This window comes from Nomascus leucogenys, chromosome 22a (genome assembly GCF_006542625.1).
Source record: "Nomascus leucogenys isolate Asia chromosome 22a, Asia_NLE_v1, whole genome shotgun sequence".
NCBI lineage: Eukaryota > Metazoa > Chordata > Mammalia > Primates > Hylobatidae > Nomascus > Nomascus leucogenys.
Genome location: NC_044402.1, coordinates 96,252,446 through 96,278,562, shown reverse-complemented (window position 1 = coordinate 96,278,562; position 26,117 = coordinate 96,252,446). Strand labels below are relative to the sequence as shown.

Below are 26,117 nucleotides of genomic sequence, written 5' to 3'. Positions count from 1 at the left end.
CCACATCCACCCACTTCCCTTACAGCCTCTGGTAACCATCCTTCTATTCTCTACCTCCATGAGTTCAATTGTTCTAATTTTTACCTATCACAAATAAGTGTGAACATGCAAAGTTTGTCTTTCTGTGCCTGGCTTATTTCACATAATGACCTTCAGTTCCATCCATGTTATTGCTAATGACAGAATCTCATTCTTTTTTATAACTGAATAGTACTGCATTGTGTCCCACATTTTCTTTTTCTATTCATCTGTTGATGGACACTTACATTGCTTCCAAATCTTGGGTATTGTGAATAGTGCTGCAACAAACATGGGAGTGCAGATATCTCTTCAATATACTGATTTCCCTTCTTTGGGGTATATATCAGCAGTGGGATTGCTGGATCATATGGTAGCTTTAGTTTTAGTTTTTCAAGAAACCTCCACACTGTTCTCCATAGTGGTTGTGCTAATTTACATTCCCACCACCAGTGAAGAGGGTTCCCTTTTCTCCACGTTCTCAGCAGCCTTTGTTATTGCCTGTCTTTTGGATAAAAGCCATTTTAACTGGAGTGAAATGATATGTCATTGTAGTTTTGATTTGCATCTCTCTGATGATCAGCGATGTTGAGCACCTTTTCACATGCCTGTTTGCCATTTGTATGTCTTGTTTTGAGAAATATCTATTCAGATAATTTGCCCACTTTTTCATCAGATTATCAGAGATTTTTCTATAGAGTTGTTTGAGCTCCTTGTATAGTGCTGCAATAGTGTAGTTCTGGTTATTAATCCCTCATCAGATGGGTAGTTTGCAAATATTTTCTCCCATGCTCGGGGTTGTCTCTTCATGTTGTCGATTGTTTCCTTTGCCATGTAGCAGGTTTTTAACTGGATGTGATCCCATTTGTCCAATTTTGCTTTGTTTGCCTGTACTTGTGGTGTATTACTCAAGAAATATTTGCCCAGTCCAAGTTCCTGGAAAGTTTCTCCAATGTTTCCTTATAGCAGTTTCATAGTTTGAGGTCTTAGATTTAAGTCTTTAATCCATTTTTATTTGATTTTTGTATATGTTGAGAGACAGAGGTCTAGTTTCATTCTTCTGCATATGAATATCTAGTTTGCCCAGTACCATTTATTGAAGAGACTGCCCTTATCCCAAGGTATGTTGGCATTTTTCTCGAAAATGAGTTCACTGTAGATTTATGAATTTGTTTCTGTGTTCTCCATTCTGTTCCAATAATCTGTGTGTCAGTTTTTCTGCAAGTACCATGCTATTTTGGTTACTATAGCTCTATAGTATAATTTCTAATCAGGTAATGTGATCCCTCCAGTTTTGTTCTTTTTGCTCCGGACAGCTTTGGCTATTCTGGGGTTTTTGTGGTTTCGTATAAATTTTAAGATTTTTTTTTCTATTTCTGAGGAATGTCATTGACATTGACATTGCTTTGGGGGTAGTATGGACATTTTAACAATATTGGATTCTTCTAATTTATGAACATGGAATATCTTTCCTTTTTTTGGTGTCTTCAATTTCTTTCATCATTGTGTTATAATTTTCACTATAGAGATCTTTCACTTCTTTGGTTAATCCTAGGTATTTAATTTTATTTGTGGCTGTTGTAAATAAGATTACTTTCTTGATTTCTTTTTCAGATTGTCCCACCTTTGGCATACGTAAATGTAAATGCTACTGGTTTCTGTATGTAAGTTTGTATCCTGCAACTTTACCGAATTTGTTTATCAGTTCTAATAGTATTTTGGTGGAGTCTCTAGGATTTTTCAAATATAATATATTATCTGCAAACAAGGATAATTTGACTGCTTTCTTTCTAATTTGGAAGACTTTCTTTCTCTTATCTGATTGCTCTAGCTAGGACTTCCAGTACTATGTTGAATCACAGTGGTGAAAATTGGCATCCTTGTTGTGTTCCAGATTCTAGAGGAAAGGCTTTCAGTTTTTCCCCATTCAGTATGATACTAGCTGTGAGTCTGTCCTGTGGTTTTTATTGTGTCCTCCTGTGCACAATTTTTGAGGGTTTTTTTTTATCATAAAGCAATGTTGAATTTTATAAAATGCTTTTTTAGCATCAATCAAAATGGTCATATGAATTTTGTCCTTCATTCTGTTGATATGATGTATCACATTAATTTACATATGTTGGATCATCCTTGCATCCCTGGGATAAATCCCACCTAGTCCTTATGAGTGACCTTTTTAATGTGTGGTTGAATTCAGTTTGCTAGTATTTTGTTGAGGACTTTTGTATCAATATTCATCAGAGATATCTTAAAGTTTTCTCTTTTTTGATGCATCTTTGTCTAGTTTTGGTGTCAGGGTAATACTGGCCTCATAGAATGAGCTTGAAAGTATTTCCTCCTTGCATTAGTCTGTTCTCATGCTGATTTGAAGAAATACCTGAGACTGGATGATTTATAAAGGAAAGAGGTTTAATTGACTCACAGTTCTGCAAGGGTGGGGAGACCTCAGAAAACTTACAATCATGGCAGAAGGGAAAGCAAACATGTCCTTCTTCACATGGCAGCAGGAAGGCAAAGAATGAATGAAGCACGGTGGAAAAGCCCCATATAAAACCATCAGATCTCCTGAGAACCGACTCACTATCACCAGAACAGCCTGAGGATAACTGCCTCCGTAATTCAATTACCTCCCACTGGGTGCCTCCCATGACACATGGCGATTATGGGAACTACAATTCAAGATGAGATTTGGGTGGGGACACAGCCAAACCATATCGCCCCTCCTCTAATTTTTTTTTTGTTTTTTTTTGTTTTTTTTTTTTTGGTATTAGTTTGAGTAGGAAGGTTTGGTAGAATTCAGCAGTAAAGCCATCAGGTTGTGGGCTTTTCCTTGTTGGGACACTTTTTATTATGGATTTGATCTTGTTACTTGATCTTGCTACCTGCTGGTCTGTTAAGGTTTTGTATTTCTTTGTGGTTCAATCTTGGTAGTTTGTATGTGTCTAGGAATTTGTCCATTTCTTCTAAGTTTTCCAATTTATTGGGATATAGTTTTCTGTAGTAGCCTCTAATGATCCTCTGAATTTCTGTGGTTTTGATTGTCATGTCTTCTTTTTCATCTCTGATTTTATTTATTTGAGTCTTCTCTCTTTTTTTCTTAGTCTGGCTAAAGGTATGTCAATGTTGTTTAGCTTTTCATAAAACCAACTTTTCATTTTTTGGTATTCTTTCCTTTATTTCAATTTCATTTATTTCTGCTCTGATGTTTATTATTTATTTTCTTATACTAATTTTGGGTTTGATTTGCGCTTGCTTTGAGAATTATTTAAATCAGAGGGTTGTTTATTTGAAGTTTTTCTACTTTTTGATTTAGCCACTTGTAGCTATAAAATTCCCTTTTTGTGCTGCTTTTGCTGTATCCCATAGGTTTTGGTATGTTGTGTTTCCATTATCACTCCCTCCAAGAAATTTTTTCAATTTCCTTCTTAATTTCTTCATTGACTCACTGATCATTCAGGAGCATATTATTTCCATGTGTTTGTGTAGTTTCCAGAATTCCTTTTGTTACTGATTTCTTGTTTTATTCCATTGTGGTCAGAGACTATGCTTGATATTATTTCAATTTTTTGAATGTTTTAAGATTTGTTTTGGCATCTAATATATGGTCTATCCTTGAGAACGATCCATGTGCTGCAGAGAAGGATGTGTATTTTGCAGCCATTGGATGAAATGTTCTGTAAATATCTATTAGGTCTATTTGGTCTATAGTGCAGATTAAATCTGATGATTCTTTTTTTATTTTTTTGTGTGATCTTTTTTTGTATGACATATGACATATGATCTTTTTTGTGTGACATGTATTGTATGAATGTTGAAATGGGGTATTTGAGTCTCCAGTTATTACTGTATTGAGGTCTATCTCTCTGTTTAGCTCTAATAATATTTGCTTAATATACCTGATGCTCCAGTGTTGGGTGCCTATATATCTTCAATTATTATATCCTCTGGCTGAATCGGCCCCTATATCATTATACAATGACCTTCTTTGTCTCTTTTAATAGCTTTTATCGTGAAATCTACTTTTTTTGATATAAGTGTAGCTACTCCGGGTCTCTTTTGGTTTTCATTGGCATGGAATATCTTTTTCCATCTCTTTATTGTCAGGCTGTGTGTGTCTTTGTAGGTGAAGTGTGTTTCTTGTAGGTGAAAGATCACTGGGTCTTGTTTTATTATCCATTCAGCAAGGCTATGTCTTTTGATTGGAGAGTTTAGTCCATTTACATTTGATGTTATTGTTATTGATAATTTTGATTGATAAGTAAGGATATACTCCTGCCATTTTGTCACTTGTTTTCTGGTTGTTTTGCAGTCTTCTCTTCCTTCTTTTTCTCCTTTTTGTCTTCCTTTTAGTGAAGGTGATTTTCTTTGGTGGTATGTTTTAGCTTCCTGCTTTTCATTTTCTGTATGTTTGTTGTATGTTTTTTGATTTGAGGTTACCATAAATTTTGCAAATAATATCTTATAATTTATTATTTTAAATTGTTGACAACACTGATTGCATAAACAAATAAGCAAAAAGAAAATTAATTTAAAAATCTATGTTTTGACTGTCTATCCCCCTGTTTTTTTAACATTTTGTTGTTTCTGCTTATATCTTATTATACTATCTGTCTGGAAAAGTTGTTGTAGTTATTTTTTATCAGTTCATCTTTCTGTCTTTCTACTTAACATATATATATCGTTTACCCACCGCAATTACAGTGTTATAATAGTCTGTGTTTTTCTATTTACCATAATTGATGAGTTTTGTACCTTCAGATGATTTATTATTGTTTATTATTGCCCCTTGCTTTCAGATTGAAGAACTCCCTTTAATATTCCTTGTAGGACAGGTCTGGTGTTGATGAAATCCCTCAGCTTTTGTTTGTCTGGGAAAGTTTGTCTTTCCCCTTCATGTTTGAAGGATATTTTCACCAGATTTACTATTCTAGGGTACAAGTTATTTTTCCTTCAGCACTTTAAATATGTCATGCCACTCTTTGCTGGCTGGTGAGGTTCTCACTGAAAAGTCTGCAGTCAGACGTGTTTGAGCTCCATTGTGGGTTGTTTATTTTCTCTTGCTGTTTTTAGGATCCTTTCTTTATTTTTGACCTTTAGGAGTTTGATTATTAAATACTTTGAGGTAGTCTTTATTGGGTTAAATCTGCTTGGTGTTCTATAACCTTCTTGTACCGAAATATTGATATTTTTCTCTAGGTTTGGAAAATTTTGTTATCCTTTTGAATAAGGTTCTACCTGTCTCTCTCTCTCTACCTCTTCTTTATGGCCAATAACTCTTAGATTTGCCCTTTTGAGGCTATTTTCCAGATCCTATAGGTGTACTTCATTCTTTTTTATCCTTTTTTCTTTTGTCTCCTCTGTGTATTTTTAAATAGCCTATCTTCAAGCTCACTAATTCTTTCTTCTGTTTGATCAACTCTGCTATTAAGAGTCTGATGCATTCTTCAGTATGTCAATTGCATTTTCAACCCCAGAATTTCTTCTTGATTCTTTTTAATTATTTCAAATTCTTTGTTAAGTTTATATGATGAGATTCTGAATTCCTTCTTGGTGTTATCTTGAATTTCAAAGAGTTTCCTGGAAACAGCTATTTTGAATTGTCTGTCTGAAATGTCACGTATCTCTATCTCTTTGGGTTTATCTCTTTGGTGCCTTATTTAGGTTGTTTGATGAGGTTATGTTTTCTTGGACGGTCTTGGTGCTTGTGGATGTTCATTGGTGTCTGGGCGTTGAAGAGTTAGGTATTGTTCTCTTAGCATTCTGGGCTTGTTTGTACCCATCCTTCTTGAGAAGACTTTCCAGGTATTTGAAGGGACTTGAATGTTGTGATCTAAGTATTTGGTCACTTCTTCTGTATCAGCATTAAGGGATACCCCAAGCCCAGTAACACGTGGATCTCATAGCCTTGTAGAGGTACTGCCTTGGGGGTCTTGGATAAAATCTGGAAGACTTGTCTTGATTACCAGGCAGAGACTCTTATTCTCTTCCCTTAATTTCTCCCAAATAATTAGAGAGTCTCTCTCTCTCTCTCTTTCTCTCTCTCTCTCTCTGTCTGTCTCTCTCTGTCTGCTAAGCTGCCTGGAACTGGGGGAGGGGTGACACAAACACCCTTGTGACCATCACCACTGGGACTGTGCTTGGTCAGAACTGAAGCCAGCACAACACTGGTTCTCATTTAAGGCCCATGGTAACCTCTGCCTTGCTACTGCCTGTGTTTATTCAAGGCCCTAGGGCTCTACAATTAGCAGATGGTGAAGCCATCCAGGCATGTGTTCTTCCCTTCAAGTCGGTGAGTTCCCCCAGCCCCGAGTGTCCCTGAGATGCTGCCTGGGAGCCAGGGCCTGGAGTGGGAAACCTTAGGAATCTACTTGGTATTCTACTCTGTTGCAGCTGAACTGGCATCAGACCACAAGACAAAGTCCTTCCCACTCTTCCCTCCCCTTTTGATAAGTAGAGGAGACTCTTATGTCTACCACCACCACAGGTCCTTGGGGAGTATTGCCAGGCTACAGCTAATGTTCACTTAAGGCCCAAGGGCTCTTCAATCAGGTTGTGGTGCATGTTGCTAAACCTAGGACCCACTTTCACAAAAGTGGGCTCCCCTCTGGCCCAAGATAGGTCCAGAAATTCCTTCTAACAGCCAAGGCCTGGAATTGGGGACCCCAAGATCCCACTTCATACACTACCACACTATGGCCGAGCTGCAAGGCCGAGGGATCTAAACTGCAAGACAGAGTCCTCTTTACTCTTCTCTCGCTTTTCTTAGGCAGAAGGAGTCTCTCCTGGTAGCCACTACAGTTGTGAATGTGCCAGATCACACCTGAAGCCAGGACATCTCAGACTCTCATCCAAAGCCCAGGATGTTTCCTAACTGGCTACTGCTCCTGATTATTCAGTGCCCAAGGGCTCTTTAGTTAGCAGGTGATGAATTTTGCCAGGACTGCATCCCTCCCTTCAGGCCAGGGGGTTTTCTTCTGGCCCATGCCCATGTGTGTCTAGAAATGTCTTCCAGGAGATAGGGCCTGGGATGGGGGCCTCATGACTCTACCCAGTGCCCTATCCTACTGTGGCGGAGCTGGTATCCAAGTTGCAAAGTCCTCTTTACTCTTTTCTCTTCCTCTCCTCAAGTGGAATGAAGGGGTCTTCTTTGGAGCAGTGAGCTGTGCTGCCTGGGGTTGGGGGAAGGATGGCACAACCACTTCTTTAGCTGGTATATCACTAGGTCATGTGCTCCCCAAGCCCACTGGCTGTGACCCCACACAGCACTAAAACTTGCCTGGGAGTTGCAGTTCTTGTGGCCTAGACTGCCTTTCAAGTTGTTTAGGGCCTCAGAACACTTTAGCCCGTGGTGGCAAGGTTTGCCAAAACTCAGGTTGTAACGTCTGGAATGTGTGATTTCCCTCTGGCTAGGGCTGATCTAAGTGGTCCCTCCATGGACATTGGCTGAGGTCTGCCCATGTTGGCATCACCGAGTTCCAACACGAAGTCCCACTCTCCCTCCCTGAGAACACAGATTCTCAGTGCCTCGCAGCTGATGCTGGGGGCTGGGGGAGGGATGGCATCCACAATTCAAGACTATCTTTCCTACCCTCTTCAGTGCCTCTTTCAGTGATATGAAGTTAATACCAGGTACTGTGATCATCCACTTGATGTTTGGTTTTCATGAAGGTGCTTTTAGGTTTAGATGGTTGTTAAAGTTGGTATTTCTATGGGGAGAATGATCAGTGGAGGCTTCTGTTCAGCCATCTTTCTCTGCCTCGATCTTGATTTTAAAATATTTAAGTGCGCCCAGCAAAACATAAAAATCATTCAAAACTTTCTATACACAGGAAATTATAAAAAAGAGTTACAGTGATTACATATGTATTTTTAAAAATTATTCACTTAAATGAAAATTTGTTAAAATCATTAGAACCAATTTTTTGCATATCAGTCTCTAAGGGAGTTCTGTCCTTTTAAAAGTATTTGTACTTGGACTGAGGTCCTTCATATGTGACTATGTGTAAAATATACATATATGCCTATATATATTCTTTTTAGAATATTTTTATATTCTATATTATTATTGTTGGACATCAAGTGATTCTTTGGTTATGAATGATTATAAATGTAGTTGGAGAGTTAAACTGTAAATTCCTGTTCATTAAAGGAAAATTCCTTTGGAAAAATGAATATTGAATATGGATAGTATCATTTATTTATCCTCCTAGCTATTACTGGAAATATTTAGGAATTTGGGGATTATTTATTGTGAATTTCTACTATGCATAACAACCTTTGACAGAATTAGCAAATAGGATTTATTGCCTGATATTTCAAATATTTCTATATTTTAAAAAAGATTATTACCACAAGGGCAAAACAGCTGGTGAACTTATTCAGTACAGAAATCAGTCCTTTATTATCGGTAAGGGGAAATAAAAATCCAGTCATTTGACTACACAGATAGCTGATTAACTAAATTATCAAAAATATATTTTCAGTTAGACATTTTTTGTTACTTGTAGAAATCACCATGGTTTGCATCCTGTTGGTTTGGATTTACAACATGAAAACATTTAGTCTAATTAGAATAATACATCAATGAACAATTTCTAAGCAACTTTCTCCTTCAAAAACATTGTTAGGTCTTCATTATTTCCTTCCTTCTCCCTTTCTTTCTTCCCTTCCCCTTCCCCTTCTTTCTTGAGACAGAGTCTCATTCTGTCACCCAGGCTGGAGTGCAGTGATGTGATCTCGGCTCAGTGCAACCACTGCCTCCTGAGTTCAAGCAATTCGCCTGCCTTAGCCTCCTAAGTAGCTGGATTACTGGCGCCCGCCACCACACCCGGCCAATTATTTTTGTATTTTTAGTAGAGACGGGGTTTCACCATGTTTTGAACTCCTGACCTCAGGTGATCTGCCTGCCTAGACCTCGCAAAAGGCTAGGGTTACAGGCACAAGCCACCACGCCCAGCCGATTTTTAATATTTTCTTAAAAATACAAAGGAAGGATCAGCCATGGTGGGTCATGCCTGTAATTCCAGCATTTGGGGAGGCTGAGGTGGGCGAATCACCTGAGATTAGGAGTTCGAGATCAGCCTGTCCAACATGGTGAAACCCCATCTCTACTAAAGATACAAAACAAACAAGCAAGCAAACAAACAAAAAACAACCTAGCACATGCCTGAATCCCAACTACTTGGGAGGCTGAGGCAGGAGAATCGCTTGAACAGGGGAGGCTGAGGTTGCAGTCAGCCAAGATCGCACCACCGCACTCCAGCCTGGGTGACAGAGTGAGACTCCATCTCAAAAAACAAACAAACAAACAAAAAAATACTTTATAGGTCAAAGCAGTTCAGGGAAAGAGGAAAAAATGGAATTCAGAGTAAAGTGAAAGTGCATCCATGTTTAGGTTATCACATTCCCACATGCCCAATACCCATAAAACAAGAATTTCATTCCATGACACAAAGGAGCTCCTATTACCTTGAATGGTAGTCCAGAAGTATTGGTACCAGGGGGACTGGAACTCACAAAGAAATGTTGGTTGTCCTTGAGTATTCGGTCCTGGGATAAATGAAACAAAGCCATCTGTCTGCTGCCCTACCACTCTGCTGCAGCGCTGCTGGCCCCTCAGCCCCCTTACCCTTGCTCCTTCTTGCCACTGGGCCCATGTTCCCTCCACATGCAGCCCTCTCCACTTGTTTAATTCCCTCATTTCCTTGTATTTGTGCTTCTCCAAGATATGGGAACTACCCTTCACCTCTCACTACTTCACATCCTTATGATATGCTCTGAGCAGTGTGCCTGTGCAGCAGTTGTCTCTGTTGCAAGCTTGAAGTTTTACATTTGTTCTGGTGGTTATTTGGGTAAAAACAGACTCCCCAGCTAGACTGCAAACTCAGGGAGGGCAGAGCCCATGTCTGTCTTTCATCACACTGTATTGCCAGCACCTGGCACAGTGTCAGGCCCATAGTAGGTGCCCATAAAATGTTATTCTGAAAGAGTAAGTCGTCACTCAGATAGTGTCTGGTTCATATCTATCTTCTGTGAATGCACAGCACTCCTCCCTTGTTTTCCACGTGTTGTTAAGCATTTTCTTTCTTTTTTTGTTGTTGTCATTTTAGTGAGATGTTTGGGAGGGATGAGAAGGAAACTATGCTGTAGTCCCTGATTTTGAATCAAAAGTGTTGACTTCTAATAAGTCTGTGCATAGTTACGCAATGTATTTCCGCAGGCTGTTTTGTGACACCAGCTGTTCGTTAAAATGTCACCTATAATTTTTGTTTTCCCACAGGCTTACATTCAGAAAGTGGAGGTAACTGATATGATTGAACTAGAAAAGAGATTAGTGGATTCCAAAAACTGCCTCGCCTTCCTCATCGAGTATGTCAACTTTTCTCCAGCAGACATTAGGCTAAATAATAGTGTTTTCCAGTGGTATGGAAGGATGGGAGAAATTTTTGAAGAACACAGGAAAATCATTAAAGAGAAAATAGAACAATATCAAGAAGGTCTAAAGGTTGGCATCTTAGATATTTTATTTTCATTTTCTGGAAATGTTTTATTTTTATCTGTTTATGTAGCATTGTCAATTATTTTATTTGAGTGCATACTTTTTTAGCTTTCTCATACTATGTTATAATCTCACTATAAATGTTAGTGGGAGACAGTAATATATTGGATCTTTTATAATGCTTATTGGATGATTAAAGAGTCAGTAGTATATTGATGAATATGCAGTCATTTCTTGATTTTTCAAGGTAATGTGAAAAAAATGGAATATGTCGTGCACAGATGATAGTTAATAAAAATAGTATTTATCTTACATAATTTATATTACTATTTTTCAGTTTTTAAAAATTGTTTGAATATCATAGCTCCCTTGATGAAATGTGCTTTCATACCTCATAATTGCTCACTCTCCTGAGTATTGTGCCCAGAATCGTCACTAACATTCAATAACTCCAGCTTTTTTCTTGGGGGGGAGGGGGCAGTATTCCATATAAGATGATTTATGATTTGCCCATTTCACTGTCCAGCCTCATTGCCTACTTCTCCCCACTCCTCACTCGTGACTTTTCAGTAACCCTGTCAACTTCTAGGTGTCTGCTCTCTTATGCTTCTTGTCTCCTGCACATTCTGCCCATCACTCTGAGCACACCCCCGCCGCACATGTGCCTGTTCGTCTAGCACACTCTATTCATTTTTCAGAGAAGCCCTCTCAGCAGACCTCAGTGCTGCTTGTTCTTTCCTGTGCTCTCACTTTGACCACATCTCCATTGGACAATTATCTGATCATTATGTTAGTATTTGTAAGTCTGCCTCCTGATGGGATCATCAGCTCCTTGAGAGCAGGGCTGTTTCATTGTTACCTTTCTCCATTTATATCCACTTCCCAGCACAGTGACTGACACACTGAAATGCTGTGAGCATTCCATAGCTACTGTCTTAGTAAATGACTTAATATTTACAGTCTCATTTTACAGATAGAAGAGTAAGTTTCCCAAAGATTAAGAGACTTGTTCTAGGTCAGCCAGTACAGATGTCCTTTAACAGCAAGCCGTGCTCTCTTTCTATTACACTTATAGCAAATATAGTTAATTGGAAAAATATGTTGTTTGGAGAATAATTCATAGGCTTAAAAAGACTATTTATTTTAAACTGTAGTTTGTATTTTTGTTTTACATTAAGGCTATATCAAATTTTTAAAAAAAACTGCAGAAAACATCTTGAGTAGTAAATATTAGATGTTTAAGTTTCAATATAATAGACTCTTGGAAAATTGCTAAGTGGCCCAGAATTATTTATGCTATATTTTAAAGTATGCTGTTCCACAAACTACACACACTGTCTATGAACTTTTCCTCTCATTTTCCCTCCCCTACTGGGCTAGAGCAATAAGTTTGCCAGGAAACTAGAGAAAAGAGGACAGAAATCAGCCTAGATAATCTATAAAATAGAAAATCTATTTTTGAATAACCTAAATTTTTTGAAGATTTTATTGAACTATTTTTTAGAGCCATTTAATTTGGAATGCCTTACCAATACGAATTATGTAGTAAGGCTTTTTTACTTAAAACATACAGACCTATCTTATATTAGAACAATATAGTTTTTAAGTGTTTAAATCTGGATTTATTTACCTTACATGTTTCTTGTGAAGAGAGCCCATGGGACAAGAAAAATAACCTTGGAATAGCTTGCTTTAGTATTGCTGATTGAAATGATATCAGAGCACAATTAAAGAAATTCCGTTTTTTTCTGTTGTTTGTAAAAATAGCATAGGTAAAAATTGAAATTTTCTTTTAGTCCCATTCTTGATTATTAAGAGATTTTTCAAATGCTGATAAATTATTTGTTTGCATAAATTCTTCAGCATATTAAAGATCACCATTGTCTAACATTTTTATTCATTTTATTAGCTAGAACTTCTTACATAGATAATACAGAGTTGACTTTTTCTAATCTGTGAGTTAGAGGAATCTAAATCCATTAATTTAAAATTTTACAATTCTGCATATTTTAGATCTCAGTCATTTTCCAGATCATCCTTTTATGTTTTATCAGTGACAAAATATAATAATAATTCTGATAACTCCTACAATGTTAAAATTTTTTGACACCAAGGGGTTTTAACTTTTAAGAATATTAACAACAATTGTTTTTATTAGTTACGGTGTGAACGGTTTGTGGAGGAATTGGAGAGTTATGCTAAACAATCAGAAGAATTTTATTCATTTGGAGATCTTCAGGATGTTCAGCGGTACCTAAAAAAGGCTCAAATACTGAATGGAAAGTTGGATTTAGCTGCAGATAAGGTATAATTCAAAAATTCTTAAAAAGATGAATTAGTTCAATTGAAAAAGCATTGAATTCGTTTTAGTTATTCACCTTTAAGAAATAGATTCAAATAAAATAGTAACCACATTTAATTAGAGGGTAATAGAATGACACAAATAGATTTTATAGACATGCTTCACGGAGTAGCAGTATTGCTGTTTTCTATTGGTAGTGATACATTATTTTCTATATTAAAGATAGAGTTATATCTCAGTCTTCTTTTTAAACTTTGCATCATTTAATTATTTGTATCATAGTTCTGCTATGATAGTTGGGAGTCCATAGTTTTGAGCAGAAGCAGGCAAATGATAGTACCTGGTTACTGTTTAGTTCTTCTATCTTCATAGAGGACAGCTTAGATTTAGTGGTCGTGTTTTAAAATGAGGTCCATTATTTTGTCTCACCGAGCAATTTTGTTCCCAATACTACTGTTTCAGAAATCAGCTTTTTCATTAGAGGAAGCTGGAGGAAAAAGAGCCATACCCTTTGCCACATAAGATATTTACAGAGTTTAATTGTATTTTATATGAAAAGGAGAATGAAAACATACGATTAACTATGATGCTCTATCATTTTTCTTACACTGAAAGATCTTAATATCTTACCAGTTCAGGTAATTGTTTTATAATAATCACAAATATGTCAACACACGTGGAGAAAATAAAAACTCTGTGGTTATTTTAAACCAAGGCCACTGAGGTGGAACAAGATGGCTGAATAGAAGCCTCCACTGATTGCTCCCCCCACCACCCACAGGAAACCAAGTTTGAACAATTATCTGCACACAGAAAATCACCTTCATAAGAACCAAAAATCAGGTGAGCAATCGCATTACCTGGTTTTAACTTCATATCACTGAAAAAAGCATTGAAAACAGGAAAAACAGTCTTGAAACGCTGATGTTACCCCTCTCCATTCCCCAGTAGCACCCATGTGGTGCAGAGAGAGAAACTGTACACGTCGGGGAGGGACAGCTTAGTGACTGGGGGACTTTGCATTGAACTTAGTGCTGCCCTGTTGCAGCAGAAAGCAAAACTGTTCTGACCTCAGCTGGCACCTACCCACACAGAGACCATTTGGACCAGACATAGCCAGCAGGGAAGCACCCATCCCAGTGGTCAGAACTTGAATTTCTCAGCAGGCCGTGCCACTGTGGGCTAAAGTGCTCTGGAATTTAAAAGACAGTCTAGGTTACAAGAACTGCAATTCTTATGCAAGCCCTAATGCTGTCCTGGGCTTACAGCTGGTGAACTGGGTTAACATGTGACCTAAGAGACACCATGCATGGTGGCTGAGGAAGTGCTTATGCCATGCCTCTCCCAACCCCAAGCAGTGTAGCTCACGCCAGTGAAGTTGACTCCTTCCTTCTGCCTGAGGAGAGTAGGGAGAAGAGAAAAGACAGCTTTGTCTTGCATCTTGGATACTAGCTCAGCCACAGTAGGGCAGGGCAACCTGCAGGGTTGTGAGGCCCCCATTTCAGGCCTTATCTCCCAGATGACATATGTGGACATACCCTGGGCTGGAAGAGAACCCACTGCCTTGAAGGGAAGGACACAATCCTGGCAGGATTCATCACCTGCTGACTAAAGAGCCCTTAGGCCCTGAATAACCAATAGTGATATCCAGGTAGTATGCTATAGGCCTTAGGTAAGACTCTGATACATGCTGGCTTTGGGTACCATCTCAGCCACACTGGGATAGAGAACCAAGTGGGACCTTGGGGCCTCCAAGTCCAGGCCTAGGCTCTTAGACAGTATTTCTGGACCTGCCGTAGGCCAGAGGGGAGCCCACTGCCCTGAAGGGTGAGTCCCAGGCCTGGCAGTATTCACCACAAGCTAACTGAAGAGTGCTTGGGCCTTAAATGAACATTGACAGTGGCCTGGCAGAACTGCCCATGGGCCAGTGGTGGCAGCAGCAGGAGAGGCTCTTCTACTTGTAGAAAGAGGAGGGAAGGGTGGGAAGGATTTTGTCTTGTGGTTTGGGTTCAAGCTTAGTAGAATAGAGCACCAAACCTGGAGAAAGATGCCAATATTCAAGTACAAGGTTACAGAACACCAAGCAAATTTAACCCAAAGAAGACTACCTCAAGGCATTTAATAATCAAACTTCCAAAGGTCAAAAATAAAGGAACCTAAAAGCAGCAAGAGAAAAGAAACAAATAGCACACAATGGAGCTCCAACACGTCTGACTGCAGGCTTTTCAGTGGGAACCTTACAGGCCAGGATAATGGCATGACATATTTAAAGTGCTGAAAGAAAAAACTTGTACCTTAGAATAGTATATATCATGAAAATATCCTTCAAACATGAACTAGCAAGAGAGACTTTCCCAGACAAACAAAAGCTGAAAGATTTCATCAACACCAGACCTATCCTACAGGAAATGCCATAGTTTTCAAATCTGAAAAAACAGGATGAGCAATAATAAATCATCTGAAGGCACAAAACTCACTGGTAATAATAAGCACACAGAAAAACAGACTATTATAATACTGTTTAATTGTGGTATGTAAACTATGCATGTCTTAAGTAGAAAGACTAAACGATGAGCCCATCAAAAATAATAAATACAACTACTTTTCAAGATATAAACAGTATGAAAAGATATAAAGAGAAACAAAAAGCAGGAGGATGAAGTCAAAGTGTAGATTTTTTAATTAGTTTTCTTTTTGCTTGTTTATGCAATCAGTGTTGTCTTCAGTTTAAAATCATGGATTATAAGATATTATTTTCAAGCTTCACGGTAATCTAACATAAAAACTATATACAACAGATACACAAAAAATGAAAAGCAAGAAATTAAAACATACCACCAGAGAAAATCACCTTCACTAAAAGGAAGACAGGAAGGAAGGAAAGCAAGAGAAGCCCAGAAAACATAAAACAAAATGGCAGAAGTAACTCCTTACTTATCAATAATAATATTGAATGTAAATGGACCAACTTCTCTAATCAAAAGATATAGCATGAATAAATGGATTTTAAAAAAGCAAGACCCAGTGGTCTGTTGCCTTCAAGAAACACACTTTACCTATAAAGTCACATGTAGACTGAAAATAAAAGGTTGAAAAAATATATTCCATGCCAATGGGAACAAAAAATTACCAGGGGTAGCTATGCTTGTATCAGGCAAAATAGACTTCAAGGCAACAACTGTGAGAAGACACAAAGTCATTATATAATGATACAAGGGTCAATTCAGCAAGAGGATATGACAATTACAATTTATATGCAACAAACACTGGAATACCCAGATATATAAAGCAAATAATATTAGAGCTAAAGAGAGAAACAGACCTCAATACAATAATAGCTGGACACTTAAACACCTCACTTTTGGCACTGGACAGATGTCCCTGACAGAAAACCAACAAAGAGACATCAGATTTAATCTATGCTGTAGACCAAATGAACATAATAAATATTTACAGAACATTTCTTCCAACAGCTGCAGAATGCGAATTCTTCTCCTCAGCATATGGATAATCCTCAAGGATAGACCATATGTTAGGTCACAAAACAAGGTTTAAAACATTAAAAAAAAGGAAATGATATCAAGCATCTTCTCTGACCACAGTGGAATAAAACTAGAAATTAATAAGAATAATTTTGGAAACTATACAAACACATAGGAATTAAGTAATATGCTCCTGAATGAGCAGCGGGGTCAATGAAAAAATTAAGAGGAAATTGAAAAATTTCTTGAAACAAATGATAATGGAAACACAACATACCAAAACGTGGTGTCTAGTGAAAGCAGTGCTAAGGGGGAAATTTATAGCTATAAGTGCCTACACCAAAAAAACAAAACAAAACAAACAAACAAAAAAAACAAAACTAATTATGCGCCTTAAGGAACTGGAAAAGCAAGAGTAAACCAAACTCAAAATCAGTAGAGAAAAGAAATAATAAACATCAGAGCAGAAATTTAAAAAATTACAATGAAGAAAACAATAAAAATTAATGATATGAAAAGTTGGTTTTTTAAAAAATAAAATTGATAGACCTTTAACTAGACTACCTAAGAAAAAAAGAGAGAAGACCCAAATGAGTAAAATCAGAAATGAAAAAGGAGACATTACAACTAATTCTGTAGAAATTCTAAGGATCAATAGTGGCTACTGTGAGCAACTGTATGCCAATAAATAGGAAAATCTAGAGGAAATGCTTAAATTCGTAGATACACACAAAGTACCAGGATTGAACCATACAGCAATCCAAAACCTGAACAGACCAACAACAAGTAACAAGATTGAATGCATAATAAAAAATCTCCCAGTAAAGAAAAACCCAGGACCCAATGGCTTCACTGCTAAATTCCAGCCAACATTTACAAAAGAACTAATGCGAATCCTACTCAAACTATTCTGAAAAATATAGGAGGAGAGAATACTTCCAGATTTATTCTAGGAGGTTAGTATTACCTTGATACCAAAACTAGACAAAGACACATAAAAAAAAAGAAAACTTTAGGCCAATATCCCTAATGAATATTGAGGCAAAAATCCTCAACAAAATACTAGCAAACTGACTTCAACAATGCATTAAAAACATCATTCATCATGATCAAGTGTAATTTATCCCTGGGATGTAAGGATGGTTCAACATAAACATATCAATCAATTTGATGCATCATATAAAGAGAATGAAGGACAAAAATAATATGATCATTTCAATTGGTGCTGAAAAAGCATTTAATAAAATTCAACATCACTTCATGATGAAAACCCTCATAAAACTGGCTATTGAAGGAACATACCTCAACATAATAAAAGCCATAAGAGACAGACCCACAGCTAGTATCATACTGAATGAGGAAAAACTGAAAGCCTTTTATCTAAAATGTGGAACACATCAAGGATGCCCACTTTCACCACTGTGAGTCAACATAGTGCTGGAAGTTCTAGCTGCAGCAGTCCAATGAGAGAAAGAAATAAAGGGCATCCAAACTGAAAAGGAAGAAGTCATATTTTCCTTGTTTGTAGATGATATGATCTTTTTTTTTTTTTGAGATGGAGTCTCACTCTGTCATCCAGGCTGGAGTGCAGTGGCGTGACCTCCGCTCACTGCAACCTCTGCCTCATGAGTTCAAGCGATTCTTCTGCCTCAGGCCCTCTAGTAGCTAGGACTACAGGTGCGTACCACCATGCCTGGGTAACTTTTTTTTTTGTATTTTTAGTAGAGATGGGGTGTTACCATGTTGGCCAGGCTGGTCTCGAACTGCTGACCTCGTGATCCGCCTGCCTCGGCCTCCCAAAGTGCTGGGATTACAGGCGTGAGCCACTGCGCCCAGCCAATATGATCTTGTAGTTGGAAAAACATAAAGACTCCTCCAAAAAAAAAAAAAAAACTATTAGAACTGATAAATTCAGTAAAGTTACAGGATACAAAATTGACATACAAAAATCAGTGGCATTTATGTATGCCAAAGGTGGACAATCTGAAAAAGAAATCAAGAAAGTAATCCCATTTACAATAGTCTCGAAATTAAATACCTAAGAATTAATTTAGCCAAAGAAGCCACAGATCTCTACAATGAAAAGTATAAAAAGTATAAAATATTGATGAAAGAAATTGAAGGTGACACATAAAAAGGTATATTCCATGTTCATGGATTTGAAGAATCAATATTGTTAAAATGTTCATACTACCCAAAGCAATCTTCACATTCAATTTAATCCCTATCAAAATGCCTATGAGATTCCTCACAGAAATAGAAAAAACAATCCTAAATTTTTTTTGTCTCCTGCCCATCCCCACAGTTCTACAATTTTTATGGAACTACAAAAAACTTAGAATAGCCAAAGCTATCTTGAGCAAAAAGAACAAAACTGGTGGAATCACACTACCTAGTTTCAAATTAGAATTCAGAGCATTAGTAACCAAAACAGCATGGTTTGCTGAAAAACAGACGCATAGACCAATGGAACAGAATGGAGAGCGCAGAAACAAATTCATAAATCTACAGTAAACTCAATTTTAGAGAAAAATGCCAAGAACATACTTTGGGAAAAAGACAATCTCTTCAACAAATGGTACTGGGAAAACTGGATATTCATATACAGAAGAATGAAACTAGACCCCTGTCTCTCACCATATAAAAAATCAAATCAAAATGGATTAAAGACTTCAATCTAAGACCTCAAACTATGAAAGTACTACAAGGAAACATTGGAGGAACTCTCCAGGAATTTGGACTGGGCAAAAATTTCTTGAGTAATGCCCCACAAGCACAGGCAAACAAAGCAAAGGTGGACAAATGGGATCACATCCAGTTAAAAACTTCTGCACAACAAAGGAAACAATCAGCAACATGAAAAGACAACCCAGAGCGTGGGAGAAAATATTTGCAAACTACTCATCTGATGAGGGATTAATAACTGGAATACATAAGGAGATCATACAACTCTGTTGGAAAATCTCTAATAACCTGAATTTAAAATAGGCAAAAGATCTGAAGAGACATTTCACAAAAGAAGACATACAAATGGCAAATAGACATTTGGAAAGGTGCTCAACATCACTGATCATCAGAGACATGCAAATCAAAACTACAATGAGATACCATCGCACTTCAGTTAAAATGGCTTTTATTCAAAAAACAGTCAATAACTGCTGTCAAAGATGTAGAGAAAAGGAAACTCTCACACACTGTTGGTGGGAAGGTAAGTTAGTACAACCACTATGGAGAACAGTTTGCAGCTTCCTTAAAAAACTAAAACTAGAGCTACCATATCATCCAGCAATCCCGCTGCTAAGTATATACCACAAAGAAAGGAAATCAAGATATCAAAGAGATATCTGCACTCCCATGGTTGTTGCAGCACTGTTCACAGTAGCCAAGATTTGGAAGCCTAAGGGTGCAACAAGAGATGAATGGATAAAAGAAAACGTGGTATCTGTACACAGTGGAGTACGGTTCAGCCATAACAACGAGATTCTGCCATTTGCAACAACATTAATGGACCTGGAAGTCATTATATTAAGTGAAATAAGCCAGGCACAGAAAGACAAACTTTGCATGTTACCACTTAACTTGTGTGAGCTAAAAAGTAAAACAATTGAACTCATGGAGATACAGAGTAGAAGGATGGTTACCAAAAGCTGGGAAGGGTAGTGGTGGGGTAGGGGGTAAGTGGGAATGTTGAGTGAGTACAAAAAATAGTAAGAATAAATAAGATCTAGTATTTGTCAATAATAATTTAATTGCACATTTAAAAATAACCAAAACAGGGCCAGGCGCAGTGGCTTACACCTCTAATCCCAGCACTTTGGGAGGCCAAGGCAGGCAGATCACTTGAGCCAAGGAATTTGAGACCAGCCTGAGCAACATGGTGAAACCATTACAAAAATTAGCCAGGCATGGTGGCACGTGCCTACAGCCCCAGCTACTTGGGAGGCTGAGGTGGGAGGATAATTTGAGCCCACGAAGTCGAGGCTGCAGTGAACCAAGATCTTGCCACTACACTCCAGTCAGGGTGACAGAGTGAGACTATGTCTCAAAAACAAAAAACCAAAAGTGTATAATTGGATTGTTTATAACACGAAAGATAAATGTTTGAGGGGATGGATACCCCATTTAACATGTGATTATTAGGCATTGTATACCTCTATCAAAGTATCTCATGTACACTGTAAGTATATACACCTACTTCTGTGTACCCACAGATATTTTTTAAAAACTGAGGCCACTGAAATTTTAAGTAACCTCATAACCGATGTATTTAGCTAATGAACACTTTTCAGTTCTCTTCCCAACTGTCCATGTCCTCACATATTTCACAACTAAACCAAGAGGGATGTGTTCAAGACTGAACTCGAGCTTCATTTTCTTTACAGAAGCATCTGTGACTGTGGTATTTCAGCGCTCTCTCTGAACTCTGAGTGTTAGCATTTTATAGTATATTTTATTCATTTAAATAGTTATTTCTCTGAGATGTCTTTTCTATTGCTTTATATTATTATTATTGAAAAATTAGTTAAATTTTTACTTATGTATATATTTTCTCCTGAGCTGGATTACTAACTCCTTGGAGTTAGTATTTTGCAATATAATACTTTTTTTTTCTATTTTCCACATTACCTAACACAATGCTGTGTATATTAAAAAATACTTAGGTTCTTGTTAACTAGAGAATGATGCTGTATCCTCAATGTGTCTAGGCAGACAAAAACTCTTTCTTTATATATGTAAATGTGCATTAACTATTTTAACTAATGTAACCAGACATTGTTCTCTGAAAACTGTAATAAAAAAGAAATAGGGGAATGCTATTCAGCCTTAGAGGGGGAAAAAAATGGGAAATCCTGTCATTTGTGACAACATGGATAAAAACCTGGAGGACTTATGTTAAGTCAAATATGCCAGGCACAAAAAGACAAATACCACATGATCTCAGTTATAGTGGAATCTAATAAAAAATCAAACTCATCGAAGCAGAGAGTAGAATGATGCCTACAAGGGTGGGGCTTGTGGGTAGTGGGGATTGGGGAAGATGTTGGTCAAAGGATAAAAAATTTCAGTTAGGAGGAATATGTTTAGGGTATCTATTGTACGGATTGGCAACTACAGCTAATGGCAACATACTGTATACTTGAACATTTCTAAGAGAGTAGATTGTGTAGTGTTCTCATTACAAAAAAAATAAGTATGTGAGGTAATATATGTTAATTAGTTTTATTTACCCATTCCATAATATATACATTTTCTCAAAACATGTTGTGTACCATAAATATATACATTTTTGTCAATTAAAAAAAGAAATTAAGTAAATAGGAAAATGAGATTACTGCTCAGTTTTTCTAGATTATTGAAGTTTAATTTTAGGGCTTAGTAAGGTTTTTTTGGCTCACATTTGAAATAGATATTTAAAAAAACTTAATTTGCAGTATCCTTCACTTTCAAAATAACTACTATATTCAATACCTATCCTTTCAGATTGAGCAGTTTAATGCTGAAGAGGAAGCATTTGGTTGGCCACCATCTGTATATCCTCAACGTAAAAGAATCCAAGATGGCCTGAACTCTTATCTTCGTCTTTATGAAACTGCTGTCGAATTTAGCAGCAAATATAGAGCGTGGACAGAAGGGCCATATCACAAAGTGAATCCAGACCAAGTAGAAGCAGATATTGGAAATTACTGGAGAGGATTATATAAACTGGAGAAAATCTTTCATGATTCTCCATATGCATTGGCAATGACAAAAAAAGTAAGATCAAAGGTGGAAGATTTCAAGCAGCACATTCCTCTCATTCAAGTGATCTGTAATCCTGGTTTGCGCCCCAGGCACTGGGAGGCCATGTCTGCCATTGTTGGTTACCCTTTGCAGCCATCAGATGACTCCACAGTCTTCTCTTTTTTAGACATGAATCTGGAACCATATCTAGACAGATTTGAAGGTATTAGCGAAGCAGCTAGCAAAGAATATTCTCTTGAAAAGGCGATGGAGAAGATGATTACTGAATGGGATGCAGTGGAATTTGTCATCCATTCTTACAGAGAAACTGGGACTTTTATTTTGGCATCAGTTGATGAAATTCAGATGTTGTTGGATGACCATATTATTAAAACACAAACTATGCGAGGATCTCCTTTCATTAAGCCTTATGAAAAACAAATGAGGTAAAGTGATATTTATATGACAATGTTTATGCTATGTTACCAAAATCACTTGTATTTAATGTAAAGTTCTTTTGAGAATTATTTCACACGTAATATTTCATACTTAATATTTTCTTTTGAGAATTGATTCTGCATTTCATACTTAGCATTTCATTTAAGATCTTTAAATATTTAAAGATACTATAATCAATGGCTTCATTGCTATTGGAAGATTTCTCATCCTTTGCTATCATCTTAATGGTTTGTTAACTTCTGTATTCATAACAAAGACAGTGGACAATCAATATCCAGATATTCGTTTTTATTGCCTACAATATGATCTTATTTTTTAACTCTCAAAAATAAATTTGTATCTCTGAACTGAAGATAATAAATTTATTTTAAAAATATGTTAGCTTGCCATAGAGGATTGCTGAATATCTATGGTAATTTCTGCTCATATGCATGCAGGATGGCAAATAAGTGAAAAAGAATGAAACTATAATTTTAGTTGGGAGTTTTAAGCATCATACACAGCCAATTAAAGTAAGCCTAGCTGTCTGTCAATGTTTCCAGTTTTTGTAATTTACATTAAGCAGGCTATATATTACCTTAAAAAAACAGAGTCCATCAAAGTCAGACTACTGTCTTCAGTGGATTTGCATGGCCAGGGAATGCTAACAGCTTGGTAGTATCTGCCTCTGGTGACTTACGTGTTACCATACACTTGGGCATGTCCTGATTGGCCTTGGCTCGTTCTCTATGTTTGATTGTTCTGCCTCCTGCCAGCTTGCTCCAGCGTGCACATTAAGAGAAGAATTTTTAAACTACTCTGAAAGTGGTACATCTACATTCCATTTTAAGGGACTATGCATGATATCATTAGCTGCTTGGAAATTTTCTGAATCACACAAAAATTAGATAGAAAAAGAGGGAAGAACAACAGAAGAAAGCAGAAGCATTCAGTTCTTTTTGTGTAAAGAGGTTAAACAAATTCACTGATAAGCACTGAAAAAAATATTTTAGAAAGACATCTGAAAAGGCCTGGTTACTTGGCGAACTCATTAACATTTCTTTGTTTTAAAGATCTAAAATCACAGAGCACCACTTAAATGATGAGTAATGTGTTAATATACATAAGACTACGCCACATCTAAGTTGTGTTGCTATTAAATTTATTTATTTATTTGAGATGGAGTATTGCTCTTCTGCCCAGGCTGGAGTGCAGTGGCGCAATTTCAGCTCACTGCAACCTCTGCCTCCTGGATTCAAGCGAAGTTGCTATTAATAAATCATTCTTCCTTATGACTATGTTATCTCTGATAGCAGAGTAATTACAACTGTCTGGGTTCAAATCTTGACTCTATTGTTTATTATCTGGCTAAACTTGAGCCTGCCACTTGCCTCTATGTGCCTTAGTCTCTCCATTGATAAATAGATGTTACAACGGACCCTACCTCATAGGGTTGACATGATGATGGACTAAACACATAGAGACCTTAGAACCGTGCTTGTAAAATTTTTAGTTTATGGAGTAATTATATTTATTCTTGAAATTAAATCATTATCTATATTCTCTATATTTAGAAATGAACTGATAACCTGTTGTAAATTTAAATATTCCACCTTCTCATGAGTGCCACACTATTTTGGAGTATGTAGATTTTTCTTTAAATGCCAGTTACATCTTATAAATTGAAATACAGTTGACCCTTGAACAATTTAGGGTTTTAGGGGTGCTCACCCCCCACACAGTTGAAAATCTGCATATAACTTGACTCCTCAAAACCTTAACTACAAATAGCCTGCTGTTAACCAGAAGCCTTAAAAATAACATAACACATACCTTGAATGTTACATGTATTATATACTATATTCTTATAATAAAGTAGGCTGGAGAAAAGAAAATGTTATTAAGAAAATCATGAGAAAAATATATTTACTATTTATTAAGTGCCAGTGGATCATCATGAAGATCTTCATCCTCGTCATCTTCATGTTGAGTATACCAAGGAAGAGGAGGGGTTGCTCTTGTTGTCTCAGGGATGGCAGAAGCAGAAGAGGTGGAGAGGGTGGAAGGGGAGACAGGAGAGTCAGGCAAAGTCCATGTAACCTTTATTGAAAAAAATCTATGTAAAAGTGGACCTACACAGTTGAAACCTATGTTGTTGAAGGGTCAACTATATTTTAGAAATAAGGGCTTTATTCTAGAAATAAAGCCTTTATGAGCCCAAATTAAGGGGGAAAAAGAATGTTAAAGGAAAGGAGTATTGGATATAACTATCTTTCCTCAGAAACTCAGCGTACCCTTGATTGGGAATACCTTTACTGTCAACAAAATCTCGTTTTTCAATTTGTACTCTCTAGCCATGGAACTAGATAGCAGAAAGGTTTATCGCTATGACATATACAGAAACCAGCCCAATAGTAGGTAAGTATATCTTAACATGTATATCTGTATAAGCATAAATGTTATATTATTATCTTTAAACATATTTTGTAGAACAAATCTAGTGATTTATCTTTAAATGCAACTAGATGAATGGAAATTGGAATATTATATACATTATATATGAGATTGTATATAATGTATAACAATTGTATAACATTATATACAACATTGACAACCTAGTTGTGGTTTTGAATTTTGTCATTTGAAACATTTGCTTGGTTTGCTGTCAGTAACAGCCACTGTGTTTTGCTCCTCAGAGAATGGGAGGGCAAGCTCCTACTGCTTCAGGAGATTCTGGATGAATGGCTCAAAGTCCAAGCCACATGGCTGTATCTGGAGCCCATTTTCAGCTCTCCAGACATCATGTCTCAAATGCCTGAGGAAGGCAGACGATTTACAGCTGTTGATAAGACATGGAGAGATACAATGAGAAGTGTCATGCAGGTAGGTGAAAAAATCTCCAAAAATGTCATTATTTGGTTGAAGTGACATGATTTTTGTTTTCAGAAATCCATATAAGCCATTATTGTTTCCAATAAGCCATTATCTATTTCATACATATATTGTCTTTTCAGCTATTATTTTAGAATGCCAGGAGCAGAAAGTGTCGCAAGCAAAAGTAGATATTTTGTTCTGATTACTCCTTGAGGTCCAAATGGGAATTTGCATTGTTTAACAACCTTTGATTCTATTATTGGTTCTTATCTGATGCTCTGGAGGGAAGACACTGTACTAGGTACTTGCTGTCTCTGTCTATTCTGTGGCTCTCGTGTTATGGAATGCAACCCACTGAAACTCACTGTGGTGCACACATGTCAGTATGCCAACCACTCAACACATTTTTCTGGTAGGGACCTAAAAAAAGATGAGTTGCAAAGATAAATATATCTAAAAAGTCCAATAAATGCAAATAAAATGCAATAAGGAAAGAAAAATACACAAATACTGTGGAGGAGAACTTAAAATTTAAGCTAGAGAGAGAATTTAATAAAAACCAGTAACTCTAGAAAAAAAAAAAGTACCTTTTTTTGTTCAATTCAGAAGACTTTTTTTTTTTTTTTTTTTTTTTTTGAGACAGAGTCTCGCTCTGTCGCCCAGGCTGGAGTGTGGTGGTGCTATCTCGTCTTACTGCCACCTTTGCCTCCCAGGCTCAAGCGATTCTCCTGCCTCAGCCTCCCAAGTAACTGAGATTACAGGCATGTGTCACCATGCCCAGCTA

At 37.0% G+C, this 26,117-nt stretch overlaps 1 protein-coding gene across 1 annotated transcript in view; it reads left to right on the top strand.

Moving 5' to 3' along the window:
• The window catches only part of DNAH7 (dynein axonemal heavy chain 7), a 332,081-nt gene that overhangs the window by 90,363 nt on the left and 215,601 nt on the right, over positions 1-26,117 (top strand). Inside the window, exons 16-19 of the mRNA XM_030802541.1 lie at positions 10,298-10,522; positions 12,675-12,821; positions 21,782-22,467; positions 25,156-25,342. Coding sequence (XP_030658401.1) covers positions 10,298-10,522; positions 12,675-12,821; positions 21,782-22,467; positions 25,156-25,342 — 1,245 coding nt within the window. The remainder of the gene's footprint in view (positions 1-10,297; positions 10,523-12,674; positions 12,822-21,781; positions 22,468-25,155; positions 25,343-26,117) is intronic.